We start from the raw sequence: 15,965 nt of genomic DNA on the forward strand, positions 1-15,965 counted from the left end.
GCCTTCCCCAGTTTGTATTTTTGTAATAGTTTATAATCATCCAGGTCTGTCCTAATCCAATGGTATGCAGATATGAGCGTTTACCTGCCGTCAGGGCTGGATGGCCATTTTCAATAAGCCAGGCTTGCAGAAAATGTGAATCTAAGTTGAGATTCAATTACGAGTGCCAAAAAAAAAATTAATAAAATAACATAAGAATCTGCACCTCTTTTTTTTTTCTTATTTTCGCAGCTAATCTTAAAAAGAAAAATATCCTTTATAAAGAAATAATACAAGTTGTGTTTGTATACATCTCTATCGACTGCTTAGCCTGGCGTTAATAGCTCTCATGCTTTGCGTGGCTGACCTGCATTCAAGCACGCTTTCCCCCACCAGTTCCCCTGTATCTATGGGGACAAAAAAAATACATTCGTGCAAATTTTGCAATGAAGTAATCAACCGATCAGTTACTGTCATATGGTAAGGCAAGAGTAAGTTTTCAACTATTTGGCTCCTGCTAGGATACCCACACTGAAGTCACATCCAATGTATAAAGACTTCTATGTCCAAAATTTCAAACACAGGGGAAAGTAAGGATATCGTTTAGACGAAATAGTGAAAGAATAAAGTAAGGATACATCGCAAGAAATTGCAACAACAGAAATGAAGGAAAGAGGTTTGTGCTAGCCTCAAGCCTCAACATCAGAGCGGGTTGGGAAATCTAGGCCATGCAGTGCAGGTATATTATCTAAATCTTCCTTAGAGAACAATGGAAGTAACCATAGTGTCTTCTTTGCACCAAATACCTACAATAAAATAAAAATGGTACCATAAGAACACAAGACCGTCAAAGTTCATCTGGAATCAAAAGTGGCTTCTATAAGCCAAAACATTTTGCTGACAATTAAACATATGCATATTACAAGACCTTTTTCAATTAAAGTTATACTAGCAGAAGATTAAAAAGCCAAAAAGGGCAATGAATATTAAAATTTTAAGTGCTTAACCAATTGGGATTTGCTATTTGGATGCCCATATGTTTGTTGACATGAAATGTAAACATTTCTCCTTTTTTTTTTAATCATTTTAATCCCTTAATGCATATCTAGTTACAAGAGAAGTACAAAGTCACGCTGATTTCAAATTATTCACTCATTGCGCAGAATTTTATTTGAAAAAAAAATATTTTAAAGCCTAGACATTTTAGAATGCCATTATCATTAATAAAGGTAGAAGAGGCTGCAATTTTTACCAACTCCTAACAATAAGTGCTACAGTCTGAAACTTGAGTTTATATTCTGCAGGAGCAGGATCGTCCCACTTCTGCATATTTTACTCTAATTCTTACAATCACAGATCCGTAACTCACATGTACAAGCACACCAGCCAGTATAAGCTCATACTCTTAGAAATTACAAATATTTTACTTGCACCAATTTTATTATTTGCAAAATAGCAAAGTATTTCATATCAGTATAATAATAATATAAAATGGAAAAGACTATGCATAATATATCCAGTGGGTATCACCTGTTCAAAATTATTCTTCCTGCCCATGTCATACTTCCACCCGACTGCTCCTTTCTTCTCATAAACCTGAAATGATGAATTTGAAAGGTTATTCACAGCAATCAGCTAACCAATATTCAAATTAAGGACACTTTGACACTTGCACAGGAATTAAAGTCAAATTAAACATGCATTTAACTGGAAACTACAATTAACTATCCCATGACAATCAATGCCTGTCTGCAACATAATTTAGCTTTTTTGTCTAAGTAACAGTCAGTTTCAGATACACTCCAAACAAGGAAGAAGTTAATCCAACTTCCACATGCTAACATGTCAGGAAGCACAACTAAAAATCATTTATTTTTTAACAAAAAAAAAAAAAAAAAAAAAGGTAACAACTATTTATTTTTACCTCTACAGATGTGGTGTTACTTGACAGAAGAGAAGCATGCATAACTATGAAGCAAAGAAGACTGAGGGCAAAAGCCAAATTAAGAACTGCATCAAGGTATACAATCTGTAAGAAACAAGGGAACAATGAGAATATGGAAACAATACATGTAAAAGGAAATTATTAACCTGGGCAGATACTTTACCAAAAGCCAAAAATAGAACTGCTAGTTTGCCAGGGGAGTTTGAATGATTCTTGGCTTCATCAAAGAACTTCATAAAACTAGGCAATAATACTAGAGTGTCCATTGTTGTCTCCAGAAATGTATACAGCTTCAAGGAGAGCAGAAAACAAATGAAACCCAAGGAGCAAAGGAAGTCAGGGGAAAAAGAAAAGAATAAACAAACAAATTAAAACACCACCAGCCCCCAAAAGAAGGGGAAAAAACTCTAAATACTAGCAATGGAGGTGAGAAATGGAAGAATGTTTCCATGCATTTAAGCTTTAAACTTAAAAGTGTAAAGAAAATATGTCATTGACATTCAGCACCAGTTCGGTCAATTTGGCTTGTATTGCTTATGGCTAAATATTGAATTATCCCGGTATGATACACCCTCACTCACATAAATGCAGGATCCGCCTTTCTTAAATTCAGGTGGTTCCCATGTATTTGTGAGTGCAGGGTGCACTATTCATGAGTGCATCTGGTTCACTTAATAATTCCCTATTGCTTATATTTTGCCCCACCCCAGCTTTCAATTTACTGAAGTTTCCCCAGCCGTGGGAAATGACTACCAGACCGTCACTGTATACTTGGTTATATTTCTAAAAGTCAAAGGTCTTCACAACTTTTTCCCAAGGAGTACAATATCTTCTGTAAAAACTTGCAATAATATATGGTTTCTACGAAATTCAGAATATTGCCTTGGTTTAGTAGTAGCATCATCAAAACTTTCAGTATATAAGTGGAATTGAAGTTAGGTCCTTATATTTTTGGAGCCTCAAGATAAATCACACTAGATGATTATGCATATACTTCAATGACCAATCAGAAGCTATTTTCCTAGCATTAATTAGGATTCACATACTGAAAATTGAGTATCGTATCTAATTAAGATCCTAACTTCATACACAGTCTTCAACTAAACCATCAACTAGCCAGAAGCCTAGTCCCACTATAACCCATTCATCCTTGGGAATTGGTACAAAGATGCTAAAAAACTTGCAACCAAGTCTATGAGCTACCATATTTATCAGCTCAAATGATGTTAAAGGTAGCATGACTTTACTGGATACCTCCCAATTTTGCAAATATAGATTCTGTTGAGCTTCTCCAGCCTTTGACTGGATACTTGAAAAAAAAAAAAGAAAGAAAGAAAAGAAAAGAAAAGAAAATCCTATTTGTTGCATTATAACCATGAGTAATTATTTTAAACACTTAAAAGTGAAAAACAAGGAAGCATGAGTTTACCAAGAAAAGAAGGAAAAATTTGTAGTTTCGAGCTCCGACACAATTCACTACCCAAACACAATGATGATCCATCTTAAGAACACATCTTTGGCCTACAAAAGGTAACAAAAAGATTCGAAGAATTTCAACACTTATATAACATCACCTTAAACCAATTCCATGAGCAAGGTATGCTTCATTTTATGGGCAAACAATCAAGATCTTATCAATGTAAAAAAGGCTTATCATTTTGGTAAAATTGGAAACCTCTTTTTCCACCTTAAATTTACCTAGTTTGTAATTATACCTCAATGACAGCATGTTAAGAGCACCAACAGTGTCTGAGGGGGCTAAAGAGTAATGAATAGGATACGTATTCTGTAAACAATCTAAAGGCAGAATACAAACAGATAGACAGATAAATTTATGCTATAACAACAACACAACTCAAATGTTCAATATTCAATGAACTTCATAAAATCACTGCAGCCTGGAAGCTATTTCTCCTAGTTCCTAGCCACTTTTCTTGAAATAAGACAAAGAATATATGGCCATCATGATGATCAACTGAAACTGGTGTAGACAAGTAGTTAAAAAGAAATAACCAAAAAATCTATGTTCACAAAAGGGCAGCATTTTCAATTTTGCTAATCTCAATATACCATTACCGAGAAGAATTGAAACTATATTAGAATCTTCAAGAATCAAGACACCATCAAACTAAATAACACTACAGTAAAATCAAAAGATGCACTGTCAACTAATGATCAAAATCAGTCGGCAGTGGAAACAAAGATAAAGAAGTTTCCTTACAAACAGAGCAATGATGGCAACGCGGTGGCTTGCTATTCTGGCAGTGATTGCAAAACCCCACAACTGGTCTTCCATCCAACGCCTCAGATGCAGACCGTGTGGAACTCAAAGCCCCGGGCGCTCCATAATTCGACTCACTGATGGAACTTCCTCCCTCCAAATTCTCCTCCAACACCACTGGACTCCAGTTAACGGGTACAGAACCTGGGTCCTTAAACACTACCATAAAATAGCTCCACAGTAACAGTACGAGCTGCACTTTCATTTCAATCTTTTCTTAGCAAACAAAACCAAATTGAGAGAAAAAGATCCATTTCAAACTATGAGCTAAAAAAAATTACCAGAACATGGAACAGTACAACCATGAAGAAGGCCAAAACAGAGTGAGCACCGCCGCGAAGCAATTGGGGACCCCAAGTAACAATCACCACGGCGTAGTAGGAGACGGCGATTATTCCGGCGACTAGAAGAATCATCAAGTAGCCGAGAACTTTGAGGCCGGAACAAAATTTGAACACGTTTACGTCCATTACCCGATTAAAGCGGCGAAGTGTCCTGATTTCGGGGATGATTGGGACTCTTCTTCTGGTTCCCGGTGGGAATAGGCGTTTCCAGATGTCGGGAGCCAGGTTTGAAGGGAATTGACTGATCGGTTAAATTTGAGCAGGTAAATTTGGAGGTTGCGTCGGAGAAGGAAACTTTGGTATTCACTTACTACTCAAATAAGCTCTGCCGTCGTGCTGTACTTTAGTCTTTACAGTTCAAATCACAAGTCTCGAATCTCTGCTTCATGGATAAAATTTGAAGAACAAACAACCAAAACATAAAAATGAAAAAAAATAAAAAATAAAAACGAAACGAAAACAAAATCCTTAACGACGACGATGATGAATAAAATTTAGTAAAATTTTGAGTTTTTTTTTTTTACAGTGAAAAAATTTGAATTTTTTATTATATATAAATTTTGAATTTCGTAAATTCAAAGTGTAGCAAACTAATTAATTCCATTCGATTAATTTATTTTACCAATTTATGCACAATCAATGCACAAATTAATAAATTCTTCTTAAAAAAATTACACAAATTAATAAATATGAAAAAAATAAATGTAATACCTTGATTTATTAGTTCCAAAAATACTGAATTCAATTTAAATCAAATTACTAATATTTATAGTATAAGTTGATTATTGGGTATTTTTGAAGAAAAGTTATATGTTAAAACCGCGATAAAAAAGAAAAAGATAAAAATAATAGTTAAATCTATATAAAAAAATATATAATCGATTCTTAAATTATAATAAAATTAATATTTTGATCATCTTAATGTTCAAAATCTAATTATGAAATTCACAATATATGATTCTATTAACACTTGTCACAGTATTAATAGAAATATAGAATTATAAATTAAGAATATTGTTAGTTTTTAAAAAATAAAAATCCATCACATGATTTACATTTTTTTCAAAAAAGAAATAGAATTTAAATTGGTTTCGGAAACAAAAGGGCAATCTGAAAGAAACTCATTTATGACAAGGGCAAATTGGGCTTTAGACCAAAAAGATGAGACACTTAGAGCTTGACAAGTGGTATGTTATACCAAAAGAATTCATTAAAGATTCCTTGGCTAATTTTGGTGATATAAGATAAATAAAAAGGAGCAATGTTTTTTTCTTCCATTTTCTTCTTCCACCTCCTTCAATTTGTTTTTCCTTTCCCCTTTCCAAACCATTAAACCCTAGTTATCAAATGTCAAAAACTCTTCCTCTCATTTTTAATCTCCATTGTGAAATTTGTTTTCCGAATTCCAAGGAGCTAAAGACAAAGTTAAGAAGACAATAAATTATAAAAATCAAAAGATATGATCTTCTCTTTACATTTAAAAAAAGTTGTTTGGATTGCCGGTAAAACTTAATACACTGAGAGATGAGTGTTTTCCCTCTTTTGTTAGGTAATGCTCAAATCCTTACTCTATTTCAATTATGGTGTTAATAAATTACAGAAATTATATTTAAGTATTGAAAATAAGGGTTTAATTTGGTTATAATGGTTTTGATTTGGCGAGGTTTGAAGCTTGAAAACTCTGATTATGACATTGAGTATTGGATTAATTAGTCTTTATGTATAGATTACATGTATAGGATAATAATTAGGATTTATAAAAAATATGCATACCTTGGAAAGTTAAAAGGGGTGTAGAACAAGGGAAAATTTAATAATATTTATGGCCAAAATTAAATTGGCAATGTCATAAATATATTAGAAGGATGGAAATTAGGAAAAATAATTAATACAATTAAGTAAACTATCGGAATTTCGATTATGTTAATTAAGATTGTAAATGTGGAGTTTACATAACGACTAAATTAAATTTCCAGATATTTTGTTATTTCCCATCTTATCTAGATATTTTTGAAATGCTCCAGTTACTAGGAAGCATAACCAAAGGACGACATGCAGTGAAACATACTCCCTCTATATGTCTGTGTGTTAAAATGGTGAAATTGGCATGTATGATTGGATGTGGCTCATACTGTAGCATAAAATGTAGGGTGTAATTGTGTATCTGATGATGTTATGTGATTGCGGCTATGACATGGAATCATTTGGATATACAAATGATAGGATGAACCATATGATAAAAGGCTGATTGGACATACATAGAGATTGATACCTCTTTGTGAACATGTATATATAGAAATTATTAAATATGAAAATAATGAAGTCCTTCCACGAGGGCTTGATCTCCCTTGGTCAACTGCGGAAGATTGCGCTATAAAAACTGTGGTTCCATCAACTAATCTACATTAGATGTGATTATATGTTAATTGCTGCATGTGAATTGCGACATTCAAAAATATCAACATTATCTGCAACTAAAAGTTCATTACAAATTTTAAGAAATCATTACATTGTATTTAAGGTTATAAATATTTTTTATTATTATTCATTAAATTGAAGCACTCATTCATGTTTTATAATTTTTCTAAACATACAAATCCTTATTAGTTGATTTCATTTTGTATTAGATGCATTATTTTTAATTATATAAATATTAAATTCTACTATATTTGTAATATTGAAATAAGAATTAGTTAATTAGAACTTCGTAATTATATTCAAAATATTTTAATTGGTTATCAAACTACGTGCGGTCATGAGCCTTACATCGAGTCTATGTTGTTATATTGGGCCATAGATTTGATATGAGTTTAAAGAATTATCTAATGAATTACGAAGTCTTACGTTTATATAAGTTTTAACATTTTTAAAATATAAAGAAATGAATCGATCCGTGACAATAAATTGTAAAATGTCAATATTATTATTTATGTTGTAATGCAATAATTATCTTAAATTTCAAGTAATAAGATCATATTTCTTATTTCACTCACATCATCAAATGATCTCTTCAACATTAAAAAAAAAAAAAAAAAACAAAATATAACATTTTCGTATGGAGTTTAACACATACCAGTCATGTACCTCATAATTTATTAAAAATAAAAATTTACTGGCTTAATGCCTAAATATTATTGTCAATGCATGGTCTATCAAAGTTTTGAATTCTTTTACCTAAATATTTTTAAGATAAAAATAGTGTGCGAGCAAAGAAAATTACGAATCTCTCAACATCTAATAGTGATTTGTTAGGTACGAACCGTCAAAGACGAACCGAACCGAACCGAACCGACTGACGTAGCTTCCGGCATACGAAAAATAGTTCAAAGTTATTGTCTTAAAAAGACAGACCAAATCTAATATCTCAATTGTTTGGTAAAAAGAATTTTTAAAAACACTTTTGCCTTTGTTTTAAAATTCCAGAAACCTCGTCGACGTTGAAGATCGTGTCCTGAATCCAGCACTCTCACTTACTGGTGCCTGCCTCTTCTTCATATCTCTATTTCCATATATTTATGTAATAATTATTTCATATATATATATATATATATATATATTTTATTTGGATTAGGGTTATCGATTTGGGGATTTTTTTTTGGGTCGTTTGGGACTAGGTTTAGGGTTCTGAGCAAAGCAAGGAATACAAATATGCAACAACCGCCGCAGATGATCCCAGTGATGCCTTCCTATCCACCTACAAACATCACCACTGAGCAGATCCAGAAGGTATATTTTTTGCATCTATACACTCTGTTGTTGGTTATCAAGTGCATTAATGTGGGGATAATTGGGATTTTTGATTTGTGTGCTTTTTAATGATTGTTCCTGGGAGGAGCTAGGTAGCGTTAGAGTTGCTGTTGAAGGGGTTTATTTTGGGATGGGGTTGCATAGAGTATGCTATCAAACCCTAATTTTGCAGGCTAATAATTGTTTGAAGTGAGGAGTAAACATTAAAGGGACTAGTATACATGGATGGTTTGTTAATTTTTATCCAATTAAAAAAGATTCTGGCTGGAAAACTTTTTATACAGATAACATTTTATCATTTAATCACTTACTATTGTTAAGGTTGCCTGTCCTTGTTTTTAATTGGTAGACTTTTCACTATTCTATTCCGTTATTTACAGAATTTATGCATACAGTTACAGTAGTTCAATTCTTTTTCAGAAATGATGTAATTAAATTAGTAATAGCTTAATATTGCTTGTTTATTTAAATGTTGGTTTCCCTTTTAGATATTTTAATTTTTTGTTTTTTTTTTTTCCTTCTTTTACCTTTCAAAATGGTTTAGATAAATGGAAAATATGAAGGGACTCATCATATTGGGCTAAATTACAGCATATGAATATTTAGCTGCCGATCATGATTATATTTATACTGGAGGAACGTGCTTGTTCTACATCTGACTACCGTTCATGACATCCTGATAATTCATTCATGTATCCCTCATGTGGTAGATATCTCTACCTGCTGATTGGTTCAATAAATTTAAGGTTGCTGGAAGCATGATAGGATGTGATATGGCTTTGTACAATGAAATGATTTACCAAATCAACTTGGTGTTAAGAGTTAAGACCTGATAAATTAATATTACCTTTTGGTTATATGCTTTCTAAGCTATTTATGTTCTTTTCCCCCCCTTTCACTGGCATGTTCAGTTGTAGAGAAAGGCTCCTCATTTTTGAGATCAACAGCCTTCAAATAACTCTCGGTTATGGTGATTAGATTTCATTTCATCAACATGAGCTGTTACTTCTATATTCGTAGATAAAATCAGTATTTCATAAATATCTACATCCAACCAAATAGCTTTTATGTGGACAGAAGAGTCTAGCAGCCAACTTGGCTAGCAATATCCCACTCTGTCTTTGCATGGTCATTGCAAACGGTGCTACTGTTAATGGATGTGGAGGCTATGCTCAATGTAGTTTTAAACTAGAATCATTTTTGAGGTTAACTTAGCAGAAAATATTGGTGTTTGATTTGTCTTTTTTAATGCTTGCTGCAGTACCTTGATGAAAATAAAAAATTGATTTTGGCGATCTTGGACAATCAAAACCTTGGAAAACTTGCTGAATGTGCCCAGTAAGTGCCTTGTTCTCTGTAACTGCATATGCTTGTCCAAGACTGTCCCATCCATCCTTCTGTACAGGGTTATATTGCCTTTTATTGATTCTGTGTGTTGCAAGTTATAATGTTAGGTCTTAGTTCTGTGCATTTTAAATAATATCAAGGGTCTTCAGAGAATAATGGAAATTAGAGTGGATGACTCTACTCTTTACTCAGCACTGATTCGGAATAAGACCTGAAATCAGTTATTTGGAATCCCAAAAACACCACCAGCAGTTTTTGAGATCCAAAGCTTCACAGTTCTCTACACAATTAAAATTGGTACTTTGGAAGCTGAAAGACCCCATAAGCTTGTTGAATCTTGCCAACTTTTTCAAATTGGTAAATGCAATTTCCTGTATTAGATTATTGTTGCCCCTGAAAACCTGGAGTTATAGGACCCTTCTACCAATAATTTCAGTAACTGATCTTTTAATGACTTTGGCTCTGATTGCAAGTTTGATATTCGTAGTCGTAGTAAAAGATGCTTTACCTATGAAGCTGGCAGTCATCTCCTTGGTTTTTGTTGGAATATGTGAAGAGTTCCTCGATGGTTGCAGTTATAGATTCAAGATTATCCTTTCTATGTATGCACATGCACTCTTGCTGTTGTTTGAGTGTGTTTTCATGTCTGGTGTGTATTTGCATATCCGGCATTTGTGCAGTGTCCATATAAGATTTTGATGATCTAGGTATCAAGCTCAGCTGCAAAAGAATTTGATGTATTTAGCTGCAATTGCTGATGCACAACCACAGGCACCAACAATGCCAACCCAGGTGTGTGGTTGATCTTTTGGTGGTTCATAGGCTCTCACAATTCTTGCTTATGTATACTTACACTTTCAGATGGCCCCACATCCTGCAATGCAACAAGGAGCATATTACATGCAACATCCTCAGGCGGCAGCAGCGGCGGCAGCAATGGCTCAGCAGTCAGGTATTTTCCCTCCAAAGATGCCGTTGCAATTCAATAATCCTCATCAAATACAGGATCCTCAGCAGTTACATCAAGCAGTCATCCAAGGGCAAATGGGAATGAGACCCATGGGCCCCAATAATGGCATGCATCCCATGCATGCCGAGGCAACTCTTGGAAGCAGTGGCACTTCTGTAGCTGCAGGCTCTAATGATGTTCGAGGGGGAAGCAAACCGGATGCCCCTGAGGCTGGGGCATCAGGTGCTGATGGCCAAGGGAACATGGCTGCTGGGCACGGTGGTGGTGATGGTGCGGAGGATGCAAAGTGAATGGCCCCTCTGGAGTGGTCTACAGGGATAACTTTTCTGTTGATAGTAGGCATTGCAGAACTGTTATTGTTCTGTGATCTCTCAATAGATTGAGCAAAGAATTGGATGTTTCTCGTTTCCTTCTAGTTTTGACAGATTAGGTAGGTAAGTTGTAAGGGTCTTGGTATGCGAATGAATCAAAATTCCAACCAGATGCGAGACAAAGACAGCTGTAGATTGTAGAAGGAAGTGGTGGGATGGTACTATAATCGTATGTCAACTACAAATGCATGCATTGGTGTTTTACGAATTTTGGTCCAGAAATTTTCGTTGCCTATTTGTTGTTGTCAGTGTGTGGTGATTGCAGAGTTACAAGGCCACAATCGTTGTTTTAGCTGGTAAGAGATCTGCAAATCACACCAATGATGCCAGGGCATGCCACATCTCGCTAATTTCAACTAAATTTCTGGTCTTAACCCTTTGTTTGGACGGGTATATATATATTTTTTAAGAAAAATAACTATGAAAAATATTTTGGGAAATATATTTTCCCTTATTTGGGGGAGAGGATGAAAATATTGGAGAAAATAATATTTCACTTATTTTCTATTTGGACTCACGTGTTTTGAATTTCTCTATCGAAGGAAAGTAGAAATTTAACTTATTTTTATTAAATTATCCAAATATTCTCAAATTAATTAATAAATTTTGAACTCTTTATTAAATATTTCATCATTTAAGTGATGATATAATTGTCAATTTTTAATAATAATATTTATCTTTCAATAATATTTATTTTCCTTTAAAATTTTTTTCTTTTCAAATAAAAGAAAATAATTTTTTTTTATTTCATCATATTCAAATACAAGTATGGGAAATCACTATGAAAATTAAGCTGATAATTTTTCATCTTTTTCTTTATTATTTTCTTTCCTCCAATATACTTTTTCCTTTCTAAACAAAGGGTAAGAGTCAGACTTACAATATTTTTTTTTTTCGATTGTCATTTTTGCGATTTTTCTTTCTCTCATTCCAGAAGCCATCAGAAAAGATGATAAGGGAGAACCGGCAAAAAAAAAAAAAAAAGGAGATTGGTTCGAAAAGGGAACAAAGGACAAAAGGAAAAAAGAAAACTAGAAGAACCTTAGGAAGATAAAAGAAGAGAAAGACAAGATAATGATACCGTTTTCCTAAATTAAAGCTTCCTTGGAAGAGTGGAACAGGGTAGGGTCAAACCAGAGGGATAAAGGAGATTGAACGAGTGATCGTAATCTTGAAGCATTTACTGCCCTTTTTGGTAGACCCAGAATTTTGGGTGAATTTAGAAGACAATCTGAGAATCAAAATCGGATCAAGCTTCATGAATTCTTGCGCAAGAAACTGTTAATTTCCAATTATAAATTTTGTTGATGATCCAAGACAATACACATTCCATGTGCCAGAATTCAAACCAGATCGTCAAATGAATTGTGAATCTAACATTCCATAATTGATACACAGAATTCTAATTTTTTACCTACAACGATTTGACAAGAATTTAAAAAAAAAAAAAAAAGAAAGAAAGATCTTTACGAAATAAAGAAAAAAAAAATTAAAAAGTTGATTAGAAGATTTGAACAAATCAGAAAATGATTTGATTTGATTTTAATTTTTTTTTTAATTTAAGTCCAAAGTCTATAATCAAAAACTAGAAACAGCTGTAAAAAAAAAAAAAAAAACATTATTTTATTTTATTTGGCCTTCAGACATTTCCCGGTCCTTTTCAATCCAAACTATCTGTCTAATAATCACGCAACCGGCTCCGGCTCAACCGCACGGTCCACGCCTCCACTGTGCATTTAAAACTAGATACATCCTCTGTTGTTTTCTTTTTAGACTATGTTACCTGTACTTGTCTTTGCTGGATTAATCAGCTTCATCATCTCTGCTTATTTCAACATAATTAAACGTTAACCAAAATCAAGAAAACCAAATGCAAAAACTGTTATCTTCTCTAACAACTGATCTTTAGCCTCTCTCTTTACTTTTTTAAACCGAGATACTACTATTCATATCAGACATGAAAGAAGAGCAGCTTTCTTACCGTCACCATCATGGGAACAAGAAAACAAAACTTTCCGCGTACGTTATCCTCTTCCTGCTAGCCTACGCCCTTGGTTACTTGTCATCGCTATCGTCCCGCTTACAGCCACCCACATCTCCTCAACCCGCCACCGGTATCTTTAACAGTCTCCCTTCCCAACTCGACAACTTTCGAGTCACGACTCACTGTTCTGACCCGCTTCCCTCTAGCCTCGTCCGTCAAACGATTCTTGACCGAATATATCACGCCACCTCGCCCTACGACAACTTTCCCCCTGCGCGCGTCACTGGGCTCCTCCGCGATAAACGGGTCAAGGGATGGGGATCATACGGTGCCGTTTTCGAACACCTTATCCAGAAAGTCAAACCTAAGGTGATTATCGAAGTGGGCACTTTTTTGGGCGCGTCGGCTCTCCACATGGCCAACTTGACCCGCCGGCTGGGGCTTGACGCACAGATTCTCTGCATCGACGATTTCCGTGGGTGGCCCGGATTTCGGGACCGGTTAAAATATGTTAATATGGTAAACGGTGACGTTTTACTGCTGTACCAGTTTATGCAAAACGTTATTTATTCGAATGCTACCAAATGGGTTTTACCCGTTCCGTTTTCAAGCGGGTCGGCTCTGGAGAAATTATGCGAGTGGGGCGTTTTTGGCGACTTGATTGAGATAGATGCGGGTCATGATTTTAACTCGGCTTGGGCGGATATAAACCGGGCTTATAGAATCTTGAGACCGGGTGGGGTAATATTTGGTCACGATTATTTTACCATGGCACATAACAGAGGTGTAAGGAGAGCAGTAAATTTGTTTGCTGAATTGAATGGGCTTAAAATACAAACGGATGGCCAACACTGGGTGATTGATTCTGCTCAACTTCCTTCTACTTAGTTCGGGTTTCAAAGAAAAGGAAAAACCACCACAACAGAAAGTCCTTTGTGTTAATTTTGTAAATTTATAGCAGTCGTGCATTAATATACTTTTTCCTACTTTTGGCATTTTACCTTTAGCGGGCCAATAAAATGTTGCTTTTCCTTTTAAACTAGGCTTATTGGTTCTCATAATCGTAATGCTTAGAGACTAATTATAAGATCACGTTAATATTTGAAGGTTGAAATAGTAAATTATCAAACATCATTCTCTTTAACGTTGTCCAACATCCTTTCATGGACACGCTACAGTAACGATTTTATTTCCCCTCCGTCTTGGGCTTAAGACTTTCTTTGGCCCATGAAGACTCGGTATACTCCTCAAGCTATATTTGCAATCTTAATGGGCTTCTAATTTGCAAGCGTAGTCCATGAAGTCTTAGTTCGGCCCATCATCTGGCCCAATTCTAAGCATCGTTAAACAAACCACATTACATTGGTCCAATTCGTCATTGGGGGGCAATTTAGGATATGACTCGAATATCTACTGTGGTCCCAAATACGCACGTGTAAAAGCTTGCATGACTGATTCAATTACTCGTGCTACTAAAAATGTGGAAAAATATGGAACGAGAGCCATTTCTCATGCCATAAACATGTGCTAAAAAAAACCTCAGATTCCGACCCCCCGTCCCAGAAGTTGTTTTTGTTGTCACTGTCGTGTCTTTTAGCCATGTGAAGGGACCAACGTCCAAGTCCCATGCATTCTTGAAACTAAAATTGCCACTTTATACATATGATTCCTTAAATTACAAAAAATAAATACAATTTCCTAGTAATTAAATTCCACGTCAACTCGTCAATTTGATATAATTTGGATAAACTAAGTGATCATATTTTAGGTAATTTTTTGTTAGTCACCGTATTTTTTTTTCCTTTTCTTTTAGCATTAACTAAATATAAATATCTCCTGTCCATTAGACTAAGATCAATTCTTGAATATTTTGTTACATTTATTTCATTTATAAGATTGAAGTCTTCCTCGCTTAAAGTAAGATAGTAAAGCCACTTATTTTTGGTGATTTGTTAGTCATGTTTTTATAATTTTTGGTTAGGCTGTTGGCAATTTATAATTTAAAAAAAAAAAAAAAAAACTCTGATATGATTTTATTTGGCAGAAAGGAAAATAAAAAATAAAAAAAAATCCAAATACACGTCTTGTTTAGGATTGGCAGGAGAAGTGTTGTGAATGACCATATATGGACAGATACGCGTATGATGATGAGTATTTTCAGCAGAATTAAATGTACGTAGAGTGGTCCCTTGGTGAAGTCCACAACTGATGCGATGAGATACTAGACTGGCCTTTCGTATAATTTTCACTCTATCATTTCTTAATTAATTGGTGGAGAAAGTTTTATGAATTAATATATGCATGAAGCATGTATATGAATGGGAATATTTTTTTTTTAAAGAAAGAAAAAATTAATTATGAAATTTTTTTTTTATTTGGTAAGAAAATGAAAATATTGAATGGAATAATATGTCATTTTATTTTTTCAAATCCACACGTGAATCTCTAATTTAGAGAGAAAATAATATAAAAAAGTAGATATTTCATTTATTTTTATTAAATTACTCTACTCTAAAATATAATTTAATTCATTAAAAATTTTTATTAATCGAAATAATATTGAAGACTACACAACATAAGATAGCCTTCCCTTAAAATATTTAAAAGCACATTTCATTGTTTAAAAATAAATAAAGGTATTTTATTAACTTTCAATAATAACATTTTATTTCCTCTTAAAAAATAATTTATTTTCTTTCTTTTATTATATCTAAATATAAAAATGAAAAATATCAATAAAAATAAAATTGACATCTCTTGTCATTTTTCTCCTTTCTAAACAAAATATAAACTAATAAAAATAAGTTTTTTAAATGTGTACTTCTGATTATTATTTACTGAAAAAGGAAGAAATAGTAGTAATAATATTTTTTTTAAGAAAAAGGTTGAGGCAGTCAATCACATCCTTACTGCTGTAAATGTAATTTGGCTTTTGCTGACGTGTACAAAGAGACAGCGGTCCACAATCATATCCATCCATCTTTAAATGGAATAAAT

At 33.8% G+C, this 15,965-nt stretch overlaps 3 protein-coding genes across 4 annotated transcripts; 2 read left to right on the plus strand and 1 right to left on the minus strand.

Annotated features, from left to right (window-relative positions):
* Window positions 1-237: 237 nt before the first annotated feature.
* LOC105642787 (DHHC-type zinc finger family protein) lies at window positions 238-5,000 on the minus strand. Its single transcript, XM_012227730.4, has 7 exons — window positions 4,487-5,000; window positions 4,146-4,398; window positions 3,354-3,445; window positions 2,088-2,214; window positions 1,904-1,989; window positions 1,510-1,575; window positions 238-785 (listed from the first exon to the last, which is right to left on the minus strand). The coding sequence occupies exons 1-7, from the start codon at window positions 4,673-4,675 to the stop codon at window positions 669-671; spliced, it is 930 nt and encodes a 309-aa protein (XP_012083120.1). The 5' UTR covers window positions 4,676-5,000; the 3' UTR covers window positions 238-668.
* Window positions 5,001-7,878: 2,878 nt separating this feature from the next.
* On the plus strand, window positions 7,879-11,192 carry GIF3 (GRF1-interacting factor 3). Of its 2 annotated transcripts, none has more exons than XM_012227732.4 (5): window positions 7,879-8,025; window positions 8,164-8,275; window positions 9,558-9,634; window positions 10,351-10,435; window positions 10,505-11,192. In XM_012227732.4, the coding sequence occupies exons 2-5, from the start codon at window positions 8,198-8,200 to the stop codon at window positions 10,901-10,903; spliced, it is 639 nt and encodes a 212-aa protein (XP_012083122.1). In that variant the 5' UTR covers window positions 7,879-8,025; window positions 8,164-8,197; the 3' UTR covers window positions 10,904-11,192. The 2 variants fall into 2 exon arrangements, with proteins under 2 accessions (XP_012083122.1, XP_012083123.1); XM_012227733.3 differs by having other exon boundaries at window positions 7,896-8,025; window positions 8,170-8,275.
* A 1,551-nt stretch (window positions 11,193-12,743) lies between these two features.
* LOC105642789 (S-adenosyl-L-methionine-dependent methyltransferases superfamily protein) lies at window positions 12,744-14,007 on the plus strand. Its single transcript, XM_012227734.4, has one exon. The coding sequence runs from the start codon at window positions 12,942-12,944 to the stop codon at window positions 13,854-13,856; it is 915 nt and encodes a 304-aa protein (XP_012083124.1). The 5' UTR covers window positions 12,744-12,941; the 3' UTR covers window positions 13,857-14,007.
* Window positions 14,008-15,965: the final 1,958 nt, after the last annotated feature.

The sequence above is a fragment of the Jatropha curcas genome, chromosome 5, assembly GCF_041381405.1.
Source record: "Jatropha curcas cultivar XTBG-Jc1 chromosome 5, XTBG_Jcur_1.0, whole genome shotgun sequence".
In the NCBI taxonomy this organism is placed as follows: Eukaryota; Viridiplantae; Streptophyta; class Magnoliopsida; order Malpighiales; family Euphorbiaceae; genus Jatropha; species Jatropha curcas.

Excerpts from the sequence above, each read along its gene's own strand:
- LOC105642789 (XM_012227734.4), top strand. The coding sequence starts at position 12,942 with ATGAAAGAAGAGCAGCTTTCTTACCGTCACCATCATGGGAACAAGAAA.
- GIF3 (XM_012227732.4), top strand. The coding sequence starts at position 8,198 with ATGCAACAACCGCCGCAGATGATCCCAGTGATGCCTTCCTATCCACCT. Across the intron at positions 8,276-9,557 it reads CCACTGAGCAGATCCAGAAG|TACCTTGATGAAAATAAAAA; the intron begins GTATATTTTTTG and ends TGCTTGCTGCAG. Across the intron at positions 10,436-10,504 it reads CACCAACAATGCCAACCCAG|ATGGCCCCACATCCTGCAAT; the intron begins GTGTGTGGTTGA and ends TTACACTTTCAG.
- LOC105642787 (XM_012227730.4), bottom strand. The coding sequence starts at position 4,675 with ATGGACGTAAACGTGTTCAAATTTTGTTCCGGCCTCAAAGTTCTCGGC. Across the intron at positions 3,446-4,145 it reads TTGCCATCATTGCTCTGTTT|GCCAAAGATGTGTTCTTAAG; the intron begins GTAAGGAAACTT and ends TACCTTTTGTAG. Across the intron at positions 786-1,509 it reads GGAAGAATAATTTTGAACAG|GTATTTGGTGCAAAGAAGAC; the intron begins GTGATACCCACT and ends ATTTTATTGTAG.